The 21721-nt window shown below is 41.7% G+C and overlaps 1 protein-coding gene across 1 annotated transcript in view; it reads right to left on the bottom strand.

The window, feature by feature from the left end:
- The window catches only part of LOC132139875 (GRB2-associated-binding protein 3-like), a 29209-nt gene that overhangs the window by 4381 nt on the left and 3107 nt on the right, over positions 1–21721 (bottom strand). Inside the window, exons 2-6 of the mRNA XM_059548543.1 lie at positions 14248–14551; positions 5706–5910; positions 3964–4367; positions 3187–3239; positions 2814–3045 (exon numbers count right to left, since the gene is read on the bottom strand). Coding sequence (XP_059404526.1) covers positions 2814–3045; positions 3187–3239; positions 3964–4367; positions 5706–5910; positions 14248–14551 — 1198 coding nt within the window. The remainder of the gene's footprint in view (positions 1–2813; positions 3046–3186; positions 3240–3963; positions 4368–5705; positions 5911–14247; positions 14552–21721) is intronic.

Consider the following 21721-nt stretch of genomic DNA (forward strand, 5'->3'; position numbering starts at 1 on the left):
AGTATATCACGTGTATTTTTCTTTTTTAAATAATAAAAAAGCCTATTAATGTCAATTTAAAACCCACTAATCTCATAGCATTATTTGGTCCATGCCACCTCTGAACAGTCTGTATAAATACACCTTAATGTCACTTGAGATGCAGCTTCTAGAAATGTTATGGGTCAATTTGAAGACTTGAACGTTTACAGGAGGCTAATACAAATTTCGAATAGAAATATTTATTTCTAGGGCTTTTTTTGTTGTAATCTCTATTCACATTAATTACTTTGGCCTATTATTTTTTTACTATTCTTTTTCTCAGCCCATGTGTGCTGGTAACGCCAGCTAGTTCACATGACTTAGCGAGTCATTGAGTCATTTAACAAATCAGAATTCGTTCAAGCACACGGATTCATTCAGCAACGAAACAGTGAGCGAGTTATTTAACTGTTACCTCAAGAAGCTAATTGTTCAAAAACAATGATTAATTCAAGTACAGCACTACTGTGTGATGCTTGGAGACGCACAGCGATTAAAGGTAATGTCACATTTCCAGTTATTTCAACAGAAATCCAGCCAGTATATATACTGTATATATTTGAGTGTCTTTTTAATTTTTCCCTGTCACACCATGTATTATCTACAGTATCTAGGAAAGACTGCCAATAAACATCAGTAAAACAACTCTTGAATTTAGAGCTTAAAAAAGAAATGTGGTTTCTGTTTGACACATAGATCATGATCACGAGCTTTACTGCATCTCATCTTCCTCATTAATTTTTAACATTTCATCACTCTTCTGTACCTCTCCTCACATGGGATCATCTCTATTTTTGTTTTATGACATAGCTTACTGATATCTCCAGTGATATTCCAGTTACTGAAATTGCTTCATAACAGCAGTTACAGCTAACATAGCACACCAATGTCACATTGCTATGTTGTACAAATACCTCAAAAAACGAAGAATTCTGAAATAACACCTCCTGTCTTTGAGCTAGACATTAGTCACTGGCACAATATACAACCCGGATTCCGGAAAAGTTGGGACGTTTTTTAAATTTTAATAAAATGAAAACTAAAAGACTTTCAAATCACATGAGCCAATATTTTATTCACAATAGAACATAGATAACATAGCAAATGATTAAACTGAGAAAGTTTACAATTTTATGCACAAAATGAGCTCATTTCGATTTTGATTTCTGCTACAGGTCTCAAAATAGTTGGGACGGGGCATGTTTACCATGGTGTAGCATCTCCTTTTCTTTTCAAAACAGTTTGAAGACGTCTGGGCATTGAGGCTATGAGTTGCTGGAGTTTTGCTGTTGGAATTTGGTCCCATTCTTGCCTTATATAGATTTCCAGCTGCTGAAGAGTTCGTGGTCATCTTTGACGTATTTTTCGTTTAATGATGCGCCAAATGTTCTCTATAGGTGAAAGATCTGGACTGCAGGCAGGCCAGGTTAGCACCCGGACTCTTCTACGACGATGCCATGCTGTTGTTATAGCTGCAGTATGTGGTTTTGCATTGTCCTGCTGAAATAAACAAGGCCTTCCCTGAAATAGACGTTGTTTGGAGGGAAGCATATGTTGCTCTAAAACCTTTATATACCTTTCAGCATTCACAGAGCCTTCCAAAACATGCAAGCTGCCCATACCGTATGCACTTATGCACCCCCATACCATCAGAGATGCTGGCTTTTGAACTGAACGCTGATAACATGCTGGAAGGTCTCCCTCCTCTTTAGCCCGGAGGACACGGCGTCCGTGATTTCCAACAAGAATGTCAAATTTGGACTCGTCTGACCATAAAACACTATTCCACTTTGAAATAGTCCATTTTAAATAAGCCTTGGCCCACAGGACACGACGGCGCTTCTGGACCATGTTCACATATGGCTTCCTTTTTGCATGATAGAGCTTTAGTTGGCATCTGCTGATGGCACGGCGGATTGTGTTTACCGACAGTGGTTTCTGAAAGTATTCCTGGGCCCATTTAGTAATGTCATTGACACAATCATGCCGATGAGTGATGCAGTGTCGTCTGAGAGCCCGAAGACCACGGGCATCCAATAAAAGTCTCCGGCCTTGTCCCTTACGCACAGAGATTTCTCCAGTTTCTCTGAATCTTTTGATGATGTTATGCACTGTAGATGATGAGATTTGCAAAGCCTTTGCAATTTGACGTTGAGGAACATTGTTTTTAAACATTTCCACAATTTTTTTACGCAGTCTTTCACAGATTGGAGAGCCTCTGCCCATCTTTACTTCTGAGAGACTCTGCTTCTCTAAGACAAAGCTTTTATAGCTAATCATGTTACAGACCTGATATCAATTAACTTAATTAATCACTAGATGTTCTCCCAGCTGAATCTTTTCAAAACTGCTTGCTTTTTTAGCCATTTGTTGCCCCCGTGCCAACTTTTTTGAGACCTGTAGCAGGCATTAAATTTTAAATGAGCTAATTAAGTGGATAAAAGTGTAAAATTTCTCAGTTTAAACATTTGCTACGTTATCTATGTTCTATTGTGAATAAAATATTGGCTCATGTGATTTGAAATTCCTTTAGTTTTCATTTTATTAAAATTTAAAAAACGTCCCAACTTTTCCGGAATTCGGGTTGTATTCAACATGTGGTAAAATAACATGGGACATGCAAATCTTATTTCCAATTTAAATATTTGCATCTAAAGGCAGCAGGTCAGTCACAATAAGTAATGCAAATGCTACAATAACAAAACTATGTCTTTAATTTTTTGTAATACCACATGCTTTGATTGTGAATGATACTGGTAATCCTTGCATTTTTTTAACCCAGAAAGATTTACCCCGTCTTCTTGGTTTAAGGTTGCGGTTGACTGGAGGAGGTTCAAGGTCAGGATTGGAAGGCGAAGGCAGCTCTGGTTTGCCGTTGGTGAGTAGGGAGATAGGCAGGGTGGAGGGGCTCATGGGTATGTAGCCATCTGAAGTCACATCAGAGCAGCTGATTGGTGGGGAGGCCATGGGCACATATGAATCCTCAGAGTGGTTTTCAGTTACTGTGCTATTCAGAAATATTGGCTAGAAATAGAAATACAGAGGGAAACACAGTGACACATCTGGTTTCTGGCAGGAAATATATTCAAATTGATGCATATTTACGGTGTCTGTTTAAATTTCTCCAGGCTCATTTGACTATTTTAGATTTGAATATTTCATTACCAGGTTGAGGCTTAGACGTTTGTTCCAGTTTCTTCCGGCATTGTCAAACTCTCCTGAAAACACGAATGTAGTGGAAAATATTATGGAAATGTTTTCCTGAGAAAAGGGTGGGGGGTGGAGTAATTAATAACACTGCCCTGCATCCTATTTTCTGAATGAAATCCAATACTTCTTTCTTACTAATTTGTTTTGCTGTAGCATGTCACAATTTCACATAAAATATGATGAGCATTTTGTAGCATTTTCGCTTACAACAATCATTTTATTAGGTCAAGAAGTCTTGTATTATCCCTAATCACCAGCAAAACTGCCACAAAGGCATTGCTCAAATCTTCCTCTGAACCCGGTTACAACTGTTTGTTAAAACAGGTAAAAATGATGGCCATTGACAAAAGAAGATGTAAACATGTCCCAGGTGTTTTCTGCTATGTCGGTGAGACATTTAATTTCCACAAACAGCAAAAAAAAAATTACAGATTTTGTGTGTGTGTGTGTGTGGTGGTGGTGGGGGGTGGGGGGGGTAATGTAAAGTTGACATTAAATGGTGTATTTAAAAACTTTCCCACTCTTTCGAATACTAATTTATGTAAAGGCAGAACCCCACCCCACACAAAACGCCTCCTGAAACTTTTGACATTTGACTGCTTTTATTATTTTGAAAAGTACATTTGTGAGAAATTTTTGACTATATTTTTTAAATCAGCATCATCAAATTAAGTAAAAGGAATTTTTTGGTGTAAATCAGCAGAATGTTTTGTGTGTGCATAGCATTCTCACCTCTCCTATATTGGTCTATTTCTGAAAGTGACGTCCTGCGAGGGAGGAGAGCAGGTTGCATCTGATTATGGCCGGTATCATCATTACTATGGTGATCAGACAGGTGTGTGGGTTTGGGTGGGAGGGGGGGAGGCGTCTGTGGGTCTGATGTTCCGTAGAAGGGCCTGTCGAATCTGAAAATGTCCGGTGGACGGCGCTGAGAGATTGGAGATGAGAGGCTGGATGAAAGGGAGGAGGATAGAGAGAGTGGGCCACAGGGGGCGCTGAATGGGGGCTCGGGCACCCCAGCCACAAGGAAAGGGGAGGGGGAGGAGTCAATGCGTGGGGTGGGGCTAAACACATCCTCTGTGTAATCAGACGAGCTCTGCTCAAAGGAGCGTTCAGAGTTAGAGATGCTGTCACACCTAGGGAAGGACAAACACAGAGATAAGCATATAATCACAAAACAATACTGACTAATGTCAACTAAATGTTTTTCAAAATAAAACCTGTTCAGACTCCTCTATGGAAAATATTTGTGGTTCAGAGCAAGCATATGGAAAATGTGTGGTGTGTTGTGACATAACGAAACTATTTTTTTCTCATTTAGCCTTTCTTTACCAAATGAGTAATAATGATTTATAAATCACAAATTTGCATAACAAATTTTCTTTCATATGAAATGCCAGAGGAAGACAAAACAAATCAAAAAACAAAAAACAAAAGAGGTCTCTGAGACACGAGTCTACATGAAATAAAAATGTACCCTTTATTAGACTTTCCTGGTCCTATTGTGAATTATTTTGCTTTGGGTATTATTATAAAGAAAATAAATGATGTATATATGTTTAGAAACACAATGATTTCTAATTCCAGCTCATGTTAATAGTAACTATAGTAACTAGTAACAAATAGTTAGTAAGATAGTAAGAATTTTATTTTCTTGAGAAATTAACAGTTATATTCAGCAAGGATGAATGGATCAGATGTGAGAGTAAATATACAGTATTTATAATGCTACAAAATATTTATATTTAAAAAAAACTGTGCTTTCTATTAATCAAAGAATCATAAAAATGTAAAACAAACCAACATTTTTAATTTTTTTATATTTAGTAGCACAACCGATTCCAACTATTATAATAATAAGAAATTATTATTGAACATATTAGACTGATTTCTGAAGGATCATGTGAAACTGAAGACTGGAGTAATGGCTGCTGAAAATTCAGTTTTGCCAACACAAGGATAAATTACATTTTAAAATAAATATTAATATATATATATATATATCTGTAATAATATTTCACAATATTACTGTTTTTATTGTATTTGATAGAAAATCTTACCAACCCTAAACTTTTGAAGTGTGATAAACCTGCATAGCTGTTTCATTAATCAGCTATAACCCTCCATAATATGCCTCAGTATTACAAAACTGCTATACTAATACAAAACTGCATTATGATAGCATTTTTAATAATAATAAAGTCCCCTACTTTGCATGCAGGCTCTGAAGATTTTTTTTGACTCTAATCACAATGTGTTATGCTGCAGTGACCAAGATCAAAAGATTTCACTGAAGCAAAAAGCGTGAGATATTTTCCGTTGTCATTTATTCTCTCAGTCACCTTCATTAAATCAGATTAAAGGAAAAGCTGATAGTCTGGTGCTACATGGAATGAATATAATTTCCGTATTGAGATTAATATATAATTATTATTTCTGCAGCGTGTGATCATAAGAAATGAGGTGGGCCTTGCCTGACGATGTTCTTTGTGCCAGTTTCACACTGAGAGAGGAAGAGGTAGTCAAGTGGAGGGCTGATCTCTGATTCGCTGGGCCTGTCTAGGACATCGTGGTTTTCGACGGTAACTGTGTCTTGATTGGCCACAAGAGAAACATGAGGAGATAGTGCTGGAGAGTGCTGCTGGGAAGAGGGAGTGAGATTAAGACTGTCCATTGATTCTGTCAAAAAGAGAGAGAGAGAGAGAGAGAGAGAGAGAGAGGAGAGAGAGATTTGCTTTATATGTTATCAATACATTTCATCTTATGTCAAAAAAATAAGTGCAATAACCATACTTCACAAATTCAGTTTCTGAAGTACATGTGCTTTTATTCCAGAAGGTGGCAGACCCAAATCACCCCCTTCCAGCCCTCACACACTTTCTTTGTCTTCCTGTGTAGACTCAACAGTGTGTTAGTAGTGGGCAGATACTTCTAAACTACTCAGATGAACGCATGAGACTCACTGGAAGCACAAGACGCCTTTATGGTTGTTTTTTGGGTGTAATCATTTCTCTTTTTAATAGTAAGCAAAAATATTTTTGTAAGGTGGAACTGAGTTGAAATAATGCAGATAAAGGTCACTGTAGAAAGTTTTGTGCCATTTCCACGTTCATATCTATTTGTGCTTGTGAGAAAGCGATTTGAGTGACACATCTCTCATTTTTGGAATTACTGTTGAGCAGATTAATTAAATAGGCAATTTGAAATAATCCAAATAGTTTTAATTGCACATAAACCGAGGTGTCCAGTGGTGATTCAGTGTTTGGACGTCTGATATCACACTAAACCTGCTGGTGCTTGAAAGGCTTTGTGAGTAATGCTGAGGTAATGTTGTGGGTAAACAGTCACAGATAACTGGCTTTTGATCACATTGCAGCCAGCATGTTCATCTGAAGGGGATTGTTTGGGCTCACGTAAACATTGCTTTTTGGCAGAGCCTACTACTGGGTATCCAACCCTTGAATAACTGACAATGATTCACAACCTTTCTGCCAGAAGAGAATTCTGAGAGGCATTCTTATCATCTTATTCATTTTTAGGATTTTATTCAAATGTATAAGCCTATAATGATTTTGCACAGTAGTAGGTTTAAGATTTTAGATAAAGCTGCAGTGAGATGTGGTTTAATTATTATGTAGATCTATTTTAACACCTGCAGCCCGAGGTTGCTATGGTAAAGGGATTCAGGAGAACAGAGCAGTAGTTAACAGTTGTAATGGTGATGGTTTAGAGGGACAGTGAAGATACAGTTATCATGGAGACAGATTTGAGTGAGAGACATATTGAGAAGTTATGGTAACAGGCAGAGTACAATATAGTATGCGGCGACAGGTCATGGTGTCAGGTCAGAGTAAGAGAAGAGAAGAGATATAGCAGTGTTATTTAACTTGTGGTCCCGGCAGAGATCAACATTTGAGTTTACAAAAGTTCACAGAAGCCTTTGTTTAACCGGACCCCACACTGTTTTTATCCAGCATGTGTTCTAAGCATCTCAGGATCTGAAACTGCGGCTCTCCAGGTGTGACTACAATCTCTGATGTGTTCTTCTCTCACCCTGCTGTCCATCTGCCTCACTGCAAAAGAGTCTGTTTGTAAAGTAAAGTGCTGAGATCTAGTTCACAGCCGGAGTCCTGCTGGGGTTCGTAATGAGATTAGTGGCTAAGATTTGGTGTCTCAAAAACTACACTAGCTATTTCAACAGTACGTCTGATAGTTACCTCTGGCCTTCATCTGAGACATGAACAACATGAAGAAAGTTGATAAATTAAGTCTTTTTTATTCTTGCATGTGTGTGGAGAAAAGGGCATAGACGTGCCTGTTGTTCTGTATATACTAGCTTTATATTTCACAATCAGCCTCTGCAAGTTTAGAGGAATGTGCAACCGTCCAGCTTGTTGTGAATTAAACAGTAACCATGTGCATGTGTGTCTGAAACCCTCCTGGCTGCTGCATCACTCATCTTTCTGTTATCTTTCCAAGTAATGTATAACTTGTGGTTTCTCTCTCTCTCTGTGTTTGGTATATCACATTAGCTACACTAACTGCTAACGTTTTTTCCCCATGTGACTTACATTATATTCCAGTTTTAACAAAAACATATTTCCTTGCTGTAATAGCAGTCATAGGAGCTGTGGACACAGATTGTGACGCTGGCTGTTTGCTGTTAGTTAAATATATGGGATGCTACGTACTTGTGAGCTGTCTGTTATGACAGACGCATGTGTGTCTGAACGCTCCTCTGTGACGCAGCTGTTGCTCTGCAGACTATTTGAAAGAGAGGAAGAGAGATGGAGGAATGGAACAGAATATTAAAATTAGACCTCGCCTAGATTACAGCGTCGTTCTCTCACGGATTTCGTCTGCATCTCTCAGTCTCTGCATCTCTCTCTCTGGAGAAACGTCCTGTGGTTCATTATTTCCCAGTCTAGGTTTATTCATTTTAAAACTGCAGTTAGAGGAATGTAAGTATTTAGGTTAATGCAGGTATCTGATGTGGTGAAAGGGCGTTACATACAAGGGTTTTTCCTGTTTTAGCTCATCTGTAGCACTTTCCTTTCTCATAAACCTACGCACAAATACGGTATGTATTAATTAACGTCATGTTTACTGCAGAGAAAGGTTAAATAATTGTAGTTTTAAGAATGAAAATTTTTAAGGTAGTTCCTTTTCAGGAACTCGAGCTGCGTCTAGCGCTTTGGGGAACGTCCCTGACGAGACCGACTCTGAATATCGTGTGTAATCCGTCCATCAGAAAGGCGTGACGTCACGGGCTGGGTGACGTAGCGACCAGGAAGCTATAAAAGCACGTGCCGTGCAGCTGGCCTCAGCTTCGCGTCTGTCAGCAAGCGCTCTGTGTGTGCATGTCAAAAGTCTGTCCCGTTGGTCCTATTTATTGTTGTCTGTCCCTTAGCCATTAAAAGATCGCTAAAACAGCTCAATATGCCAAAACAAAAGCAAAAGACCAAACATATGAAGGGCGATTCCAAGCCACGTTATAGATTGTGTGTTCCTCCCTGTCCTCGCTACATTACGAGCGGGGATACACACAGTCTGTGCGTGGCTTGCCTGGGATCGAAGCACGCTGAGTCGGCTCTCGAGGGGGCCGACTGTCCGCATTGCGAGCGATTGCCAATGCGGACGCTTCGATCCCGGAGGGCTCTCTTCGAGGAGGGAGCCTTCACCAGCGTTCCTCGTGGTGCTGGCCCCGCTTCTGCCGAGGCAGAGCGGCTGCTGCACTCGTGGGGATCACAGGTGGATCTGTCAGAGGGAATGGAGACGGGCCAGTCCTTATCTCCTTCCTCATCTGCCAGATCCGGCGCCCAAACCCTGGGTTCGGAAGCACGCTCGTCGGTTTCTTCCCCCCAGGGTGAGGGATCAACTCTTCACCTCTCTTCCTCCGAGGAGGTCGATGTGGAGTCGGTTGCTGGGGATTCGCCAACCCTGTCGCCCCAGTATGAGGAGCTGTTGGAGGTGGTTACGCGAGCAGGAGATAAATTAAAAATCGAATGGCCTGCTGAAAAACAAACCGAGCCGCAGAGAAGCAAACTAGACGAACGCTTTCTGCGGCCGAGGCAACCACCTCCACGTCGGAGCCTTCCATATTTTCCCGATCTCCACGATGAGTTATCGAGATCGTGGAACCACCCTTATTCAACCCGCCTCTTCGGCCCCGATTCACTATATTATGGCAACGTAATGGGGCTGGGAGAGCGGGGTTATAGAGCGATGCCACGGGTCGAACAGACGCTCGTGGGCTATCTGTCGCCGGGTTTGGCATCGTCTCTTAAGGCTCCGACATTGCCCACTAAGCCTCTTCGAGTTACATCATCGCTAGTGGGCAAAGTTTATGTGGCAGCAGGTCAGGCTGGGGCTTGCCTTCACACTATGGCAGTCCTTCAAGCTTATCAGGCTGACCTGCTGAGAGATGTCGATGAGGGGGAGGGGATTAAGTCTGGAGATATAGAAGAACTCAGAAAGACCGCTGATCTCTCCCTCCGCACCACTAAAGAGACCGCTCGCGCAATTGGGCGGTCTATGGCAGCCTTAGTGGCCGCGGAGAGGCATTTGTGGCTGACCCTGTCAGAGATCAAAGAAAGAGACAGGGTCTGCCTCCTGGACGCCCCGCTTCAAGCCTCGGGCCTGTTTGGCGACACAGTCAACACTGTCGTCGACAGGTTCCAGGAGGCACGCAAACAGGCGGCGGCGTTCCAGAGTATCCTCCCTCGTCGCTCTCGTGGTGCATCTGGGCGGGAGATGACCACGCACATACCGGCTCCTCATACCGGGAAGTACAAAAACAGAGTGTCGCCGCTCGTGCTCCCCCACGTCGGGACCGAGGGCCCCAGCGACGCTCTGAGTCGGGGGCTTCTAGGGCGAAAGCCGATTTAAGATCTGTCATCGAAGCCCGGAAGTCCTCGACGAAAAGATCCTGACGCCAGGATCCAGAGGGCAGCCCCTGCTGAGGTAGAGCGCGGTCCACCTCATTATACGGTGCCCGCCTCACCTCAGTGCCCTCAGGAGGTCGGCCTGCCAACCCTGCCAGAGTTTCAGGGCGCAGCGGCCTCCAGCGAGCGCAACTCCCAGTTATTTTCGCCCGTGAGCGCAGCGGAGCTGGGATGCTCGCCGCCCCTTCGGGGGCCTCTTACACCAGAGGTCAGTCTCGAGAGACTGATTCCCTTAGTAGATTATTTAGCAGCGTGGAAGCTACTGCCAAATGTATCTCAGTGGGTCCTGCGTACAATAGAAAGAGGCTATTGCATTCAGTTCGGTCATCCACCACCAAAGTTCAACGGGGTTACACCGACTGTGGTCGGCCCCCAGCAGGCTCTGGTTATGGAACAAGAAGTGAATACCCTATTAAGGAAGGAGGCCATCGAGGTGGTCCCTCCTCTAGACAGGGAATCCGGATTCTACAGCCGGTATTTCATAGTTCCAAAGAAGAATGGGGGGTTGCGTCCGATCTTAGACTTACGTCTCCTGAACCGCTCAGTTATGCCACTGAAGTTCAAAATGCTCACTGTCAATCAGGTTGTAGCTCAAATCAGATCCGAGGACTGGTTTGTCACAATAGATCTCAAAGACGCATACTTCCACATATCCATCCTTCCACAACACAGGAGGTTTCTGAGGTTCGCTTTCGGGGGCAAAGCTTATCAATATCGAGTACTTCCCTTTGGCCTCGCACTCTCACCCCGCACGTTCACGAAATGTGTAGATGCGGCTCTGGTATCCCTCCGTATGCAGGGCATCCGCATTCTAAATTATATCGACGATTGGTTGATTCTAGCTCAATCAGAGCAGATGGCGGTTCGACATCGAGATGTCGTTCTCGCACACATGGGGGAGCTGGGTTTGAGACTAAACGCCAAGAAGAGTGTACTTTCTCCAGTTCAGAGAACCACCTATCTAGGCGTAGTGTGGAATTCGACCACGATGCAGGCACGCTTGTCTCCTGCTCGGATCGAGTCGATCCTCACGTCAGTCGAGAGAGTCAAAGAAGGCCAGTCACTCACTGTCAAACAATTCCAGAGATTGTTAGGGCTGATGGCAGCTGCGTCCAACGTGATACCTTTTGGCCTGCTGTACATGAGACCCCTACAGTGGTGGCTCAAGTCCAAGGGCTTTTCCCCGAGGGGAAATCCACTTTGAGTTATCAAGGTCACGCGGCGGTGCCTTTGTGCCTTAGACATGTGGAAGAAACCTTGGTTCTTGAATCAGGGCACGGTGCTGGGAGCTCCTTGTCGCCGTGTAACGCTAGCGACAGACGCGTCCCTCACCGGTTGGGGTGCGGTCATGAGTGGCCACCCTGCCCGCGGTCTGTGGAGCGATCGCCATCTGACATGGCACATCAATTGCCTAGAGATGCTAGCAGTCTATCGAGCATTGAAATATTCGACAGACATACTGTCGAGGCAGGGGCCGAGGCCCGGGGAATGGATGCTTCACCCCGAGGTGGTGAAGCAGATATGGAGAGTATTTGGCACAGCCCAGGTGGACCTCTTTGCGACTCAGGAGACATCGCAATGTCCCCTCTGGTTCTCTCTAGTTCATCCAGCTCCTCTGGGACTGGACGCTATGGTACAGACCTGGCCGAGGCTTCGTCTGTACGCTTTTCCCCCTATCGCTCTGCTCCCGGGAGTTCTGGCGAGAGTACGCCAGGACGGGGTCCGTCTGTTATTAGTAGCCCCGTTCTGGCCGGGCCGACCATGGTTCTCAGATCTAGTCTCGCTCCTCGACGGCTCTCCGTGGGAGATACCGATCAGGACAGACCTACTCTCACAGGCGCAGGGCACGATAATTCACCCTCGCCCGGAGTTGTGGAAGCTGTGGGTGTGGCCCCTGAGGGGGCACAACTGTTAGCAGCTGGTCTCTCAACCGAGGTTGTTGAGACCCTACTCCAATCCAGAGCTCCCGCTACGAGGAAACTGTACGCCCTGAAGTGGAAACTCTTCACTTCATGGTGCAGAGACCGCCAGCTTGACCCAGCAAACTGCCCAGTTGGTACAGTTCTGGAGTTTTAACAAGCCAGGCTCTCTGCGGGGTTGTCCCACTCCACCTTAAAGGTTTACGTGGCGGCCATAGCTGCTTTCCATGTCCCTTTCAATGATCAGTCAGTGGGTAGACACCCCCTAGTTACACGTTTCCTCCAAGGTGCACTGAGGCTGAGACCTCCAGTACGGTCCCGTGTTCCCCCCTGGGATTTGGTTTTGGTGCTAGAGGCTCTTTGTAAAGCTCCATTCGAGCCAATTCAAGACATCTCAGACAGACATCTAACAATTAAAACTGCCCTGTTATTGGCAATCACCTCTCTAAAGAGAGTTGGAGATCTCCAGGCCCTCTCGGTGGCCCCTACCTACCTAGACTTTGCCCCTGGTATGGCCAAAGCATTCTTACACCCTCGAGCGGGTTATGTTCCGAAGGTTCCCTCTGTCACACCACAACCTATCGTACTGCAGGCCTTCTGTTCTCCTCCCTTTCGGGAGCCAGACCAAGAGAAGCTAAACTGTATGTGTCCAGTGCGAGCACTGGACGCATACGTCCACAGAGCTGCCCTGTGGAGAAAATCCGACCAACTGCTTGTTTGCTATGGTCCTTCTAACAAGGGTTCTCCTGCCACCAAGCAGACCCTTAGTCGTTGGATAGTCGAGGCTATCAATGTCTCCTATGAGTCCTCTGGTCTTCCCCCCCCCCCCCCTCTACTCGGGGTATGTTGGCCTCTAAGGCCTTCTCAGCAGGTGTGTCCCTCTTGGACATCTGCAACGCTGCGGGGTGGTCCACGCCCTCCACATTTGTCCGATTTTACAATCTTGACATGCGAGCCACGCCGGGCTCTTCTGTTCTCTCGTCTTAACTGTGCTCTTCGGATACACACTAGGCAGGGATTTGGAAGTCTGGCAGCGTTGGCACATCGTTCCCCAAAGCGCTAGACGCAGCTTGAGTTCCTGAAAAGGAACGCCTCAAGGTTACGTATGTAACCCTAGTTCCTTGAAGGAACGAGACGCTGCGTCGCAAAGCCATACTCCCGGCACCCCTGCCGGCGCTTGCTTCCCTACTCGAAGCTGAGGCCAGCTGCACGGCACGTGCTTTTATAGCTTCCTGGTCGCTACGTCACCCCGCTCGTGACGTCACGCCTTTCCGATGGACGGATTACACACGATATTCAGAGTCGGTCTCGTCAGGGACGTTCCCCAAAGCGCTAGACGCAGCGTCTCGTTCCTTCAAGGAACTAGGGTTACATACGTAACCTTGAGGCGTTTTCTTTTTCATTAGACTGTACATTATTATTACTATTTTATAATAAATAAGTTATATATTTTCCTGTAATACAGTTTGTTAGTGCCACCTGTCACTTGCTGAGGTACAAATAACTATTGCTTATCAATGATTTTTGATGAATAATGTGACATTAAAGACTAGAGTAACGACTGCTGACAATTCAGTTTTCATTTTACAGGAATGCATTAAATTTTTTCAATAAAATTAAAATAAAAACAGCTATTTTTAATTGTAATTATATTTTACAACAGTACTGTTTTTACTGTATTTTGATCAAATAAATGCAGTCTTTGTGAGCGTAAGTTATTTAGTATGATGATAAAACATTATTATCTTTTTTTATATAATTTACTGGACAAATCTGCATTCATTCTCACATTCTCATGTAAAATTAAAATTTCAAAACAAACCCTTGTGCTAATATTAATGTGCAGAGTTTTGCATAGACAAATAGAGGGGAAATAATTAAAAGTTTCTAGAATCAGTTGTGCCCAGAAGAAAGGAGTCATGGACTGCTCATTCTTCAGAGAAATAGTAAGATAATTTTGACAGCATGATGATAGCGTAAAGGGAAAGCAAAATGACTGCAGGACTATTACCCAACTATGACCCGACTGACACTATCAGAACTTTATCAGAGGCTACAATTCATCAAAAAAGTCAGCTAATGACACACTAAGTGGTTCAAGATTTAAAAACAAAGTCAAAAGATTTAAAAACTTTTATAATAAACCTACTCACCTGAATTTCTATTCAGTCCTCCAAATGTACAAATCTGTCCAATGCTCTGTACCCAGATGTTCATCTCTTCTGCTGTTTTGGCCAGCAGGTAAAAGATACGTGTGGCTGTCTTGACCACAAACAGGTGCTGATTCTGATACTGGCGTTTAGTGGGCCGCACCTCTGCCTCGATGGTGACCTCGCATTCCTGCAGGTCGATGGTTCTGATTGGTTTCCGGGAGCTTTGGCTACGGTAATATTCCAAAACGTCAGGATCCCCGCTCATCCGACCCCTCCGCAAAACAAACCATCGCTTTCGCCATGACTGAGAGAGAAAGGGACAGAGAGCGAGAAAGAGAGGGGAACAGAACTGGATTAACATTGAAACCTCTGTGCACTCACACAGGTTAGCAATCAAGTCAAAAAGTCTCCTTTGATCCTTTAGATCTTGTCTTGTCTTCAGACTGCAGGCCTTCGCTCTTCACATGAAAGCAACATCTGCCCCCATTTAGATCTTAACACGTTGGTTTTGATTGGTATTATTTTGAAAAGTTCGTCTGTGGACATTTATTAACTTAAATAATTAAAAATCAGTTCTGTTGACTAAAACTATTAAAGTTGTAATCATAAAATGAATTCAAATTCAACTTAAACGAAAATTTGAAATGTTCCATTGGCAACTGTGATGAAAATAAAACATGCATGATGCATATCATTTCCCTTATTTACCCAATATAAAATTTCACACTAGTGTTGTCCATAACCAAGTGTAACTATGGCAAGGCTAGTGTAAATGCAAGAACAAACTTACAGATAAACTTCTGTCTAAGCTGGGCAGGGTGCGGTCTGCAGTCAGATGAGTTACATACTTACTTTCCAAGAAACACACATACATTAATCTCTCAGAGCAGAAACAGGTTGAACATATACTTGCAATACTAACAAGAAGTAAATAATCAACAATAACACACCAAGTAAATTAGTATAAAACTTCTGGCTTTACCAGTAACTAGAAATCCAGTTTCTGCACTGTAATCAGTTCCAAAAACATGGTTATTAGACGTATTACGTTGTTATTCCATTTAACAGATATTAAGCTATTATGTCATCATGAGGTAATTCGTTTAATATTAGCTTATGAGGTAAATGCATATACTTTAGGTTATTAGGTCATTATGTCTGATTATTATACAGTGTATTATGTGTTTTTATTTGTTAAGTGCAAGCAGTACCTGCCCCAGGTGAAATCTATCTTTCAGATAATTCTCCTATGCATGTGACTTTCCATTTTCAATGATGTAACAGAAACTATCAAAGAAACTACTGCGGGAAAGAGAATGACAGGGAACAGAGAGAAAGTAGCAACTATTTTGTAGTCCCCAGTCAACTCATAGGTTCTCTCTCACTAAGAAAGATAATACTATAACCCAAAAAGTTAAAGTAGGGGCACCATGTTTCGAGGGGGTTCACTCTATAGTATATGTTAGACAAGATAAACAGACAATAAATAAATATATTTATTTAAACTATTAAAACTGTTACTTGTTACATATACATATTATCTTTGATAAACTGATTTAAGTTCTTAGGAATTGATATATGACAATAAGGTGAAATACAATTAGAAAGCCAAACTGACCATCAGATGTGTCACCTAATACCCAAATCAAACAAGATTGAGAAACAAACATCATATGTCATTGCCACTAACTTATAGTCCAATTGGACTGGATACTGCTTCAAGTGAAAGAAGAGAAAGTTGTGTACCATTGGCCCGTTTTGTACCACTCGAAGGTGATTTGGCTCTTGGGCGAGATCCCATTTGTAACGTCTCCGTTCCCTCCTTCAGGGAACGAGGGTTACATATGTAACCAAGACGTTCTCTGTTGTGTCAAGTTAAAATGTCTTTTTTCACTTAGTTGCTGTTTTCTTTCTGTAACCAAGATTTCACCACAGCAGTCAGCTGTTACACAACACCTGATGGTAAAGATATCACACACCGGCCTCCAAGAATCTAAATAATCAAATTAACACAGCAACAGGGGATTGTCATTTAGATCTCTTGAGAAACCGTTTTCTCAAGAATTTCTCTATTTATGTTCAATACATTCTAAAAAACAAGCTTCTTTTTTATAGCAACATTTTATAAAGACCACAGTCTCACACTTGTATCATCAGGAAGACCCCTACTTCCCACCTTGAGTTATTTTTTTTTAAAGATGTGATTTAATATGGTCTAAACAAATACATGATGGCTGAGAAAGCTGCAGATCTGCAGGATTTAGATCCCTCTAGCATCACAAGACAAACTCTCTTCCTCTTCTTTGAGATCCAGACTGTGCTGAGCCAGATTAAACAAGAAGAGGCCAGAAAAGACTTCTACAATTACAAACCCGATTCCAAAAAAGTTGGGACACTATTCAAATTGTGAATAAAACAGAATGCAATGATGTGGAAGTTTCAAATTTCAACATTTTATTCACAACACAACATAGATGACATATCAAATGTTTAAACTGAGAAAATTTATAATTTTAAGGGGAAAATAAGATGATTTAGAATTTCATGGCATCAACACATCTCCAAAAAGTTGGAGCAAGGCCATGTTTACCACTGTGTGGCATCCCCTCTTCTTTTTATAACCGTCTGCAAACGTCTGGGGACTGAGGAGACAAGTTGATCAAGTTTAGGAATAGGAATGTTGTCCCATTCTTGTCTAATACAGGCTTCTAGTTGCTCAACTGTCTTAGGTCTTCTTTGTTGCATCATCCTCTTTATAATGTGCCAAATGTTTTCTATGGGTGAAAGATCTGGACTGCAGGCTGGTAATTTCAGTACCCAGATCCTTCTTCTACGCAGCTATGCTGTTGTAATTGATGCAGTATGTGGTCTGGCATTGTCATGTTGGGAAATGCAAGGTCTTACCTGAAAGAGATGACGTCTGGATGGGAGCATATGTTGTTCTAGAACTTGGATATACCTTTCAGCATTGATGGTGCCTTCCTAGATGTGTAAGCTGCTTATGCCACACGCACTCATGCAACCCCAGACCATCAGAGATGCAGGCTTCTGAACTGAGCGCTGATAACAACTTGGGTTGTCCTTGTCCTCTTTAGTCCGGATGACATGGCGTCCCAGTTTTCCAAAAAGAACTTCAAATTTTGATTCGTCTGACCACAGAACAGTTTTCCACTTTGCCACAGGCCATTTTAAATGAGCTTTGGCCCAGAGAAAATGGCCTGCGCTTCTGGATCATGTTTAGATATGGCTTCTTTTTTGACCTATAGAGTTTTAGCCAGCAACAGCGAATGGCACGGTGGATTGTGTTCACCGACAATGTTTTCTGGAAGTATTCCTGAGCCCATGTTGTGATTTCCATTACAGTAGCATTCCTGGTATGTAGGGCTGTCAACGAATATTCTAAATTCGAATATGTATTCGAATAGTTTAAAAAAAACGAATTTCGAAGGTGAAAATTAATATTTGAATAAAAAAAATATGTGGAAAAAAAGGCCCGCGGTAGTAGCGGCGTGGTTGTCTGCTTTGCGAGTGGGCGCGCTAGCGCGCCTGAGGGTTCAGGGACAGGTCACAGCCTCACAGGAGTCGCACTGTCTGGCACAGCATCATTGCTGAAAGTTGACGCGTCTTCATGGAAGATGCCAGCAAGTGCAGAGCCCAACTCGACCGCAGCAGAGAAAATGAGGTAAAATTGTTGACCCGCGAGATTGTTGTATGCAAGCTATTTAAGATACAGTTAGCATACCATTCGACAACTAGCAACATGAGGTCACATCTCAAAAATGTGCACCCAAATGAGGATGGCATAATGTGTGGAACTCCAGCTAAACAGTCATGTCTTGACACTTAGCTAACGTTACTTTGCATCGCCCGCCGCAAGCTCTTTGTCTGCAACATGACAAGGGGCCATAACGGATAAAATAATTTCGTTCATTTTTAAGGACATAAGACCAATCAGTATCGCGGATGGGGCATGCTTCGGGGAGTTCTGTCAAGCAATGGATCCGAGGTTTGATTATTTATCGTTTCATGTCAAGGAAAAGTTCCATGTTTACCACAGCACAGCTCGCTCGGAGCATTCAATGTCAGTTCTATATGCTGTAAAACTTCAATTAATATTAATAATATTTGCTTCAATCACTGAATGAAGCCTGCTATATTTGGGACATTCGCGACCTTAAATTGCATGCACAAAAATTTGTTTGTTCATTTAAACCATTATGCGCAGAGAACGTGAGGGTGAGAGAGCGTGAGGTCTGCAGTCTTGACCATTAGTTGATTTCCTTGTTTTTGTGTAGGTTATACGTTGTCATATATTTTTAAACTTAAATAGACTATCTATACAAGTAGTTATGTCTCTTTGTATTATTTTTGCCTGTTATTGACGTAATGCGCGTCACTGACAACATGCGCAACCAGATGTTCGAATAGTTCGAATATTCATGTATTTCTTAGAGGGAATATTCGAACGTCAATTTTGAGCAATTTCGACAGCCCTACTGGTATGTGATGCAGTGCCGTCTAAGGGCCCGAAGATCACACAAATCCAGTATGGTTTTCCGGCCTTGACCCTTACGCACAGAGATTGTTCCAGATTCTCTGAATCTTTGGATGATATTATGCACTGTAGATGATGATAACTTCAAACTCTTTGCAATTTTTCTCTGAGAAACTCCTTTCTGATATTGCTCCACTATTTTTCGCCACAGCATTGGGGGAATTGGTGATCCTCTGTCCATCTTGACTTCTGAGACACACTACCACTCTGAGAGGCTCTTTTTATACCCAATCATGTTGCCAATTGACCTAATAAGTTGTAAATTGGTCCTCCAGCTGTTCCTTATATGTACATTTAACTTTTCCAGCCTCTTATTGATTCCTGTCCCAACTTATTTGGAATGTGTAGCTCTCATGAAATCCAAAATGAGCCAATATTTGGCATGACATTTCAAAATGTCTCACTTTCAACGTTTGATATGTTATCTATATTCTATTGTGAATAAAATATAAGTTTATGAGATTTGTAAATTATTCCATTCCTTTTTTACTTACAATTTGTACAGTGTCCCAACTTTTTTGGAATCGGGTTTGTACTTTGGTCTTACAGCCAACTTTTTATCCAATGTGACTCATAATACACTTACAGTACTTCCAGGAGTGTCATGTCTATTAAAATAGAGGGGACTTGTGGCACCTCACATTTTAAAGACAAGAGGATTTTGAATGCAACATCAATCAATCAATCAATCAATCAATCAATCAAGGGTTAATTGTAAAAAAAAAATAGTGATAAATCATTTGGTTAGTATGATGGGAGTCACACCTTCCATAGATCATTTGCTTCCATAGTCGCTCCGAACATATAACTTTTCCCTCTGGAAAACTATGGGATCTATTTAAAAAAAACATCAAAGCTGTTCTTTTCCATAAAACAAAACAACAAAAATATACATTGATCACTGATGGTGATAAAAATGGCCACAAACACGTCGTTAAAAAGTTATCAAATCTCATTAATTTTACATGCAAGGCATGCACAGAAGATGCACAGTAACTGTTTTGGCTTAAAAACTGCTTACAAGGCAAAAGTCTCCATCTTTGTGGGCTTTATGATACAGACATGCAAGAAAGCTGGCAAAGGGTGACAAAGTTGATACATGTTACCGTGAAACCTAAGCGATTTCTCGCTCGGTTATAATTTTTTTTTTAAAAAGCCATAAAAGTTTGATTATTAGCAATGCTGTACTGCTGCTCCTTGTTTTTAAACAGCATTGAAGTACAGTATGTCAAGAGTTAAAAACAAAAACCAACAGACATTGATTAAAACAGCTATCTTTTACAATTCTTTTATCTTGAGTGACTAACAAGTCTTTGTGTGTGTGAATCTCACTAAACCGCATACATTACCCTACCCGTATCTGTTTTTCTACAGAATTTGTCAGAGACCACACATCATTCTGGGCATGCTCAGAACAGCACAGTCAGGCCATGGCCTTGATTTACTTCTGTCGCAAACAAAGACCCTCTCTCTATTCTTCCTTTTGGAATGGTTATATTTTCTTCCCCTTATGCATGCATGTTTTAGTCAAAGAGAGGAACTAGAGCTACATTTTCCCAGAACCCTTCACAGAAGGGAAGTCTAAAACTGGCTTAACAACACCAACACATTCATGTTTGCGTGAATGTGTTTGTATGTGTTAATGTGCACAGGTAAATTGAGTCTGTGTGAGTTTGTCTTCATGTGTTTGCAGCACATATCCGTAGTTTAGTCTGTGTAGTTCTTTTTAGATGGATATGCTAAGTAAATGTGAATCTAAACTAACATTTAACAATATGTTTTGTTTTCTTCCTAAGGGTAACAACAAAGAGTAAAAAGTAAATGTTTTCATTTTGCGCAAACAAGTAATGTTAGTCTTGATGAAGTCTTTGTATTTATGTATAGGTCTATCCACCTTATTTGTGACGCTGGACCACAAAACCAGTCATAGTGGTACATTTTTCAAAATTGAGATTTATATTATTTATATTTATATTACATATTTTGTTTTAGGGTTAAAGGAAATGCTTACTGTGTATTTCAAATGATGTAGTATTCAGTTAAAAATTATAAGGCTAAAATGTCATTTCTTTGTTATGTTATTAAGATTATTATTTCTCAGTTAAAGCATATGAAGTGGCAAAATCATATTAACTGAAATGCATGGACTGCATGGAATTTCTTTTCAATAAAATAATGTAAAAAATGTATATTTAAGCCTAAAGATCATTCGAAATAGAGAAACATTTCAAAATAGCGAACTGTCACAGCTCCTACAATAATACTTTTTTTTTTACCTAACATGTTTAAAAACATTCACAGACATGCTATTTGTGCTGTACTGTAGCTGTCAATTTGTCTTGTTCATCATTTGTCTTGTTCATATATACATCTCCAATTCACAGAAAGAATAAAAGAGAAAGGAAGGAAGGAGGGAAGAAAAAAAAGAAAGAAAGAAAGAAAGAAAGAGAGAGAGAGAGAGAGAGAGAGAGAGAGAGAGAAAGAGAGAGAGAGAGAGATCACACTGGTAGCACACAACAAACACTCCTTCCCATTGTATTATCAGATAAAGCCACAAAACCAGAGAACGAGAGAGAGCTAAAGAGAAAGAGAGAGTGAGCGAGCGAGCGAGCAAGAGAAAGCGTTTGCTTGCTCTTCATGCAGTTCCTTAAACTATTTACTGACTTGCACAGAAGCACAAACACAGAATACAGGCACACTCGTTTACACATGTGCCACTCACTATTTGTCAGTCACCAGGTTACATTTTCTAACTAACAGCAGTCAAGCCACTTTTGCCTGTGTGGTCTCAGATAGCTCAGCTCATTTCTGAATGCATGGTCACTCAACTGCCTGGCACCCTACACTTCCCATGTTTTGCAACACACCCAAATTTCACAGAAACAGAGCGAAAGAGAGAGAGGGGTGTGAGAGAACATG

The sequence above is a fragment of the Carassius carassius genome, chromosome 4 (genome assembly GCF_963082965.1).
Source record: "Carassius carassius chromosome 4, fCarCar2.1, whole genome shotgun sequence".
Taxonomy (NCBI): domain Eukaryota; kingdom Metazoa; phylum Chordata; class Actinopteri; order Cypriniformes; family Cyprinidae; genus Carassius; species Carassius carassius.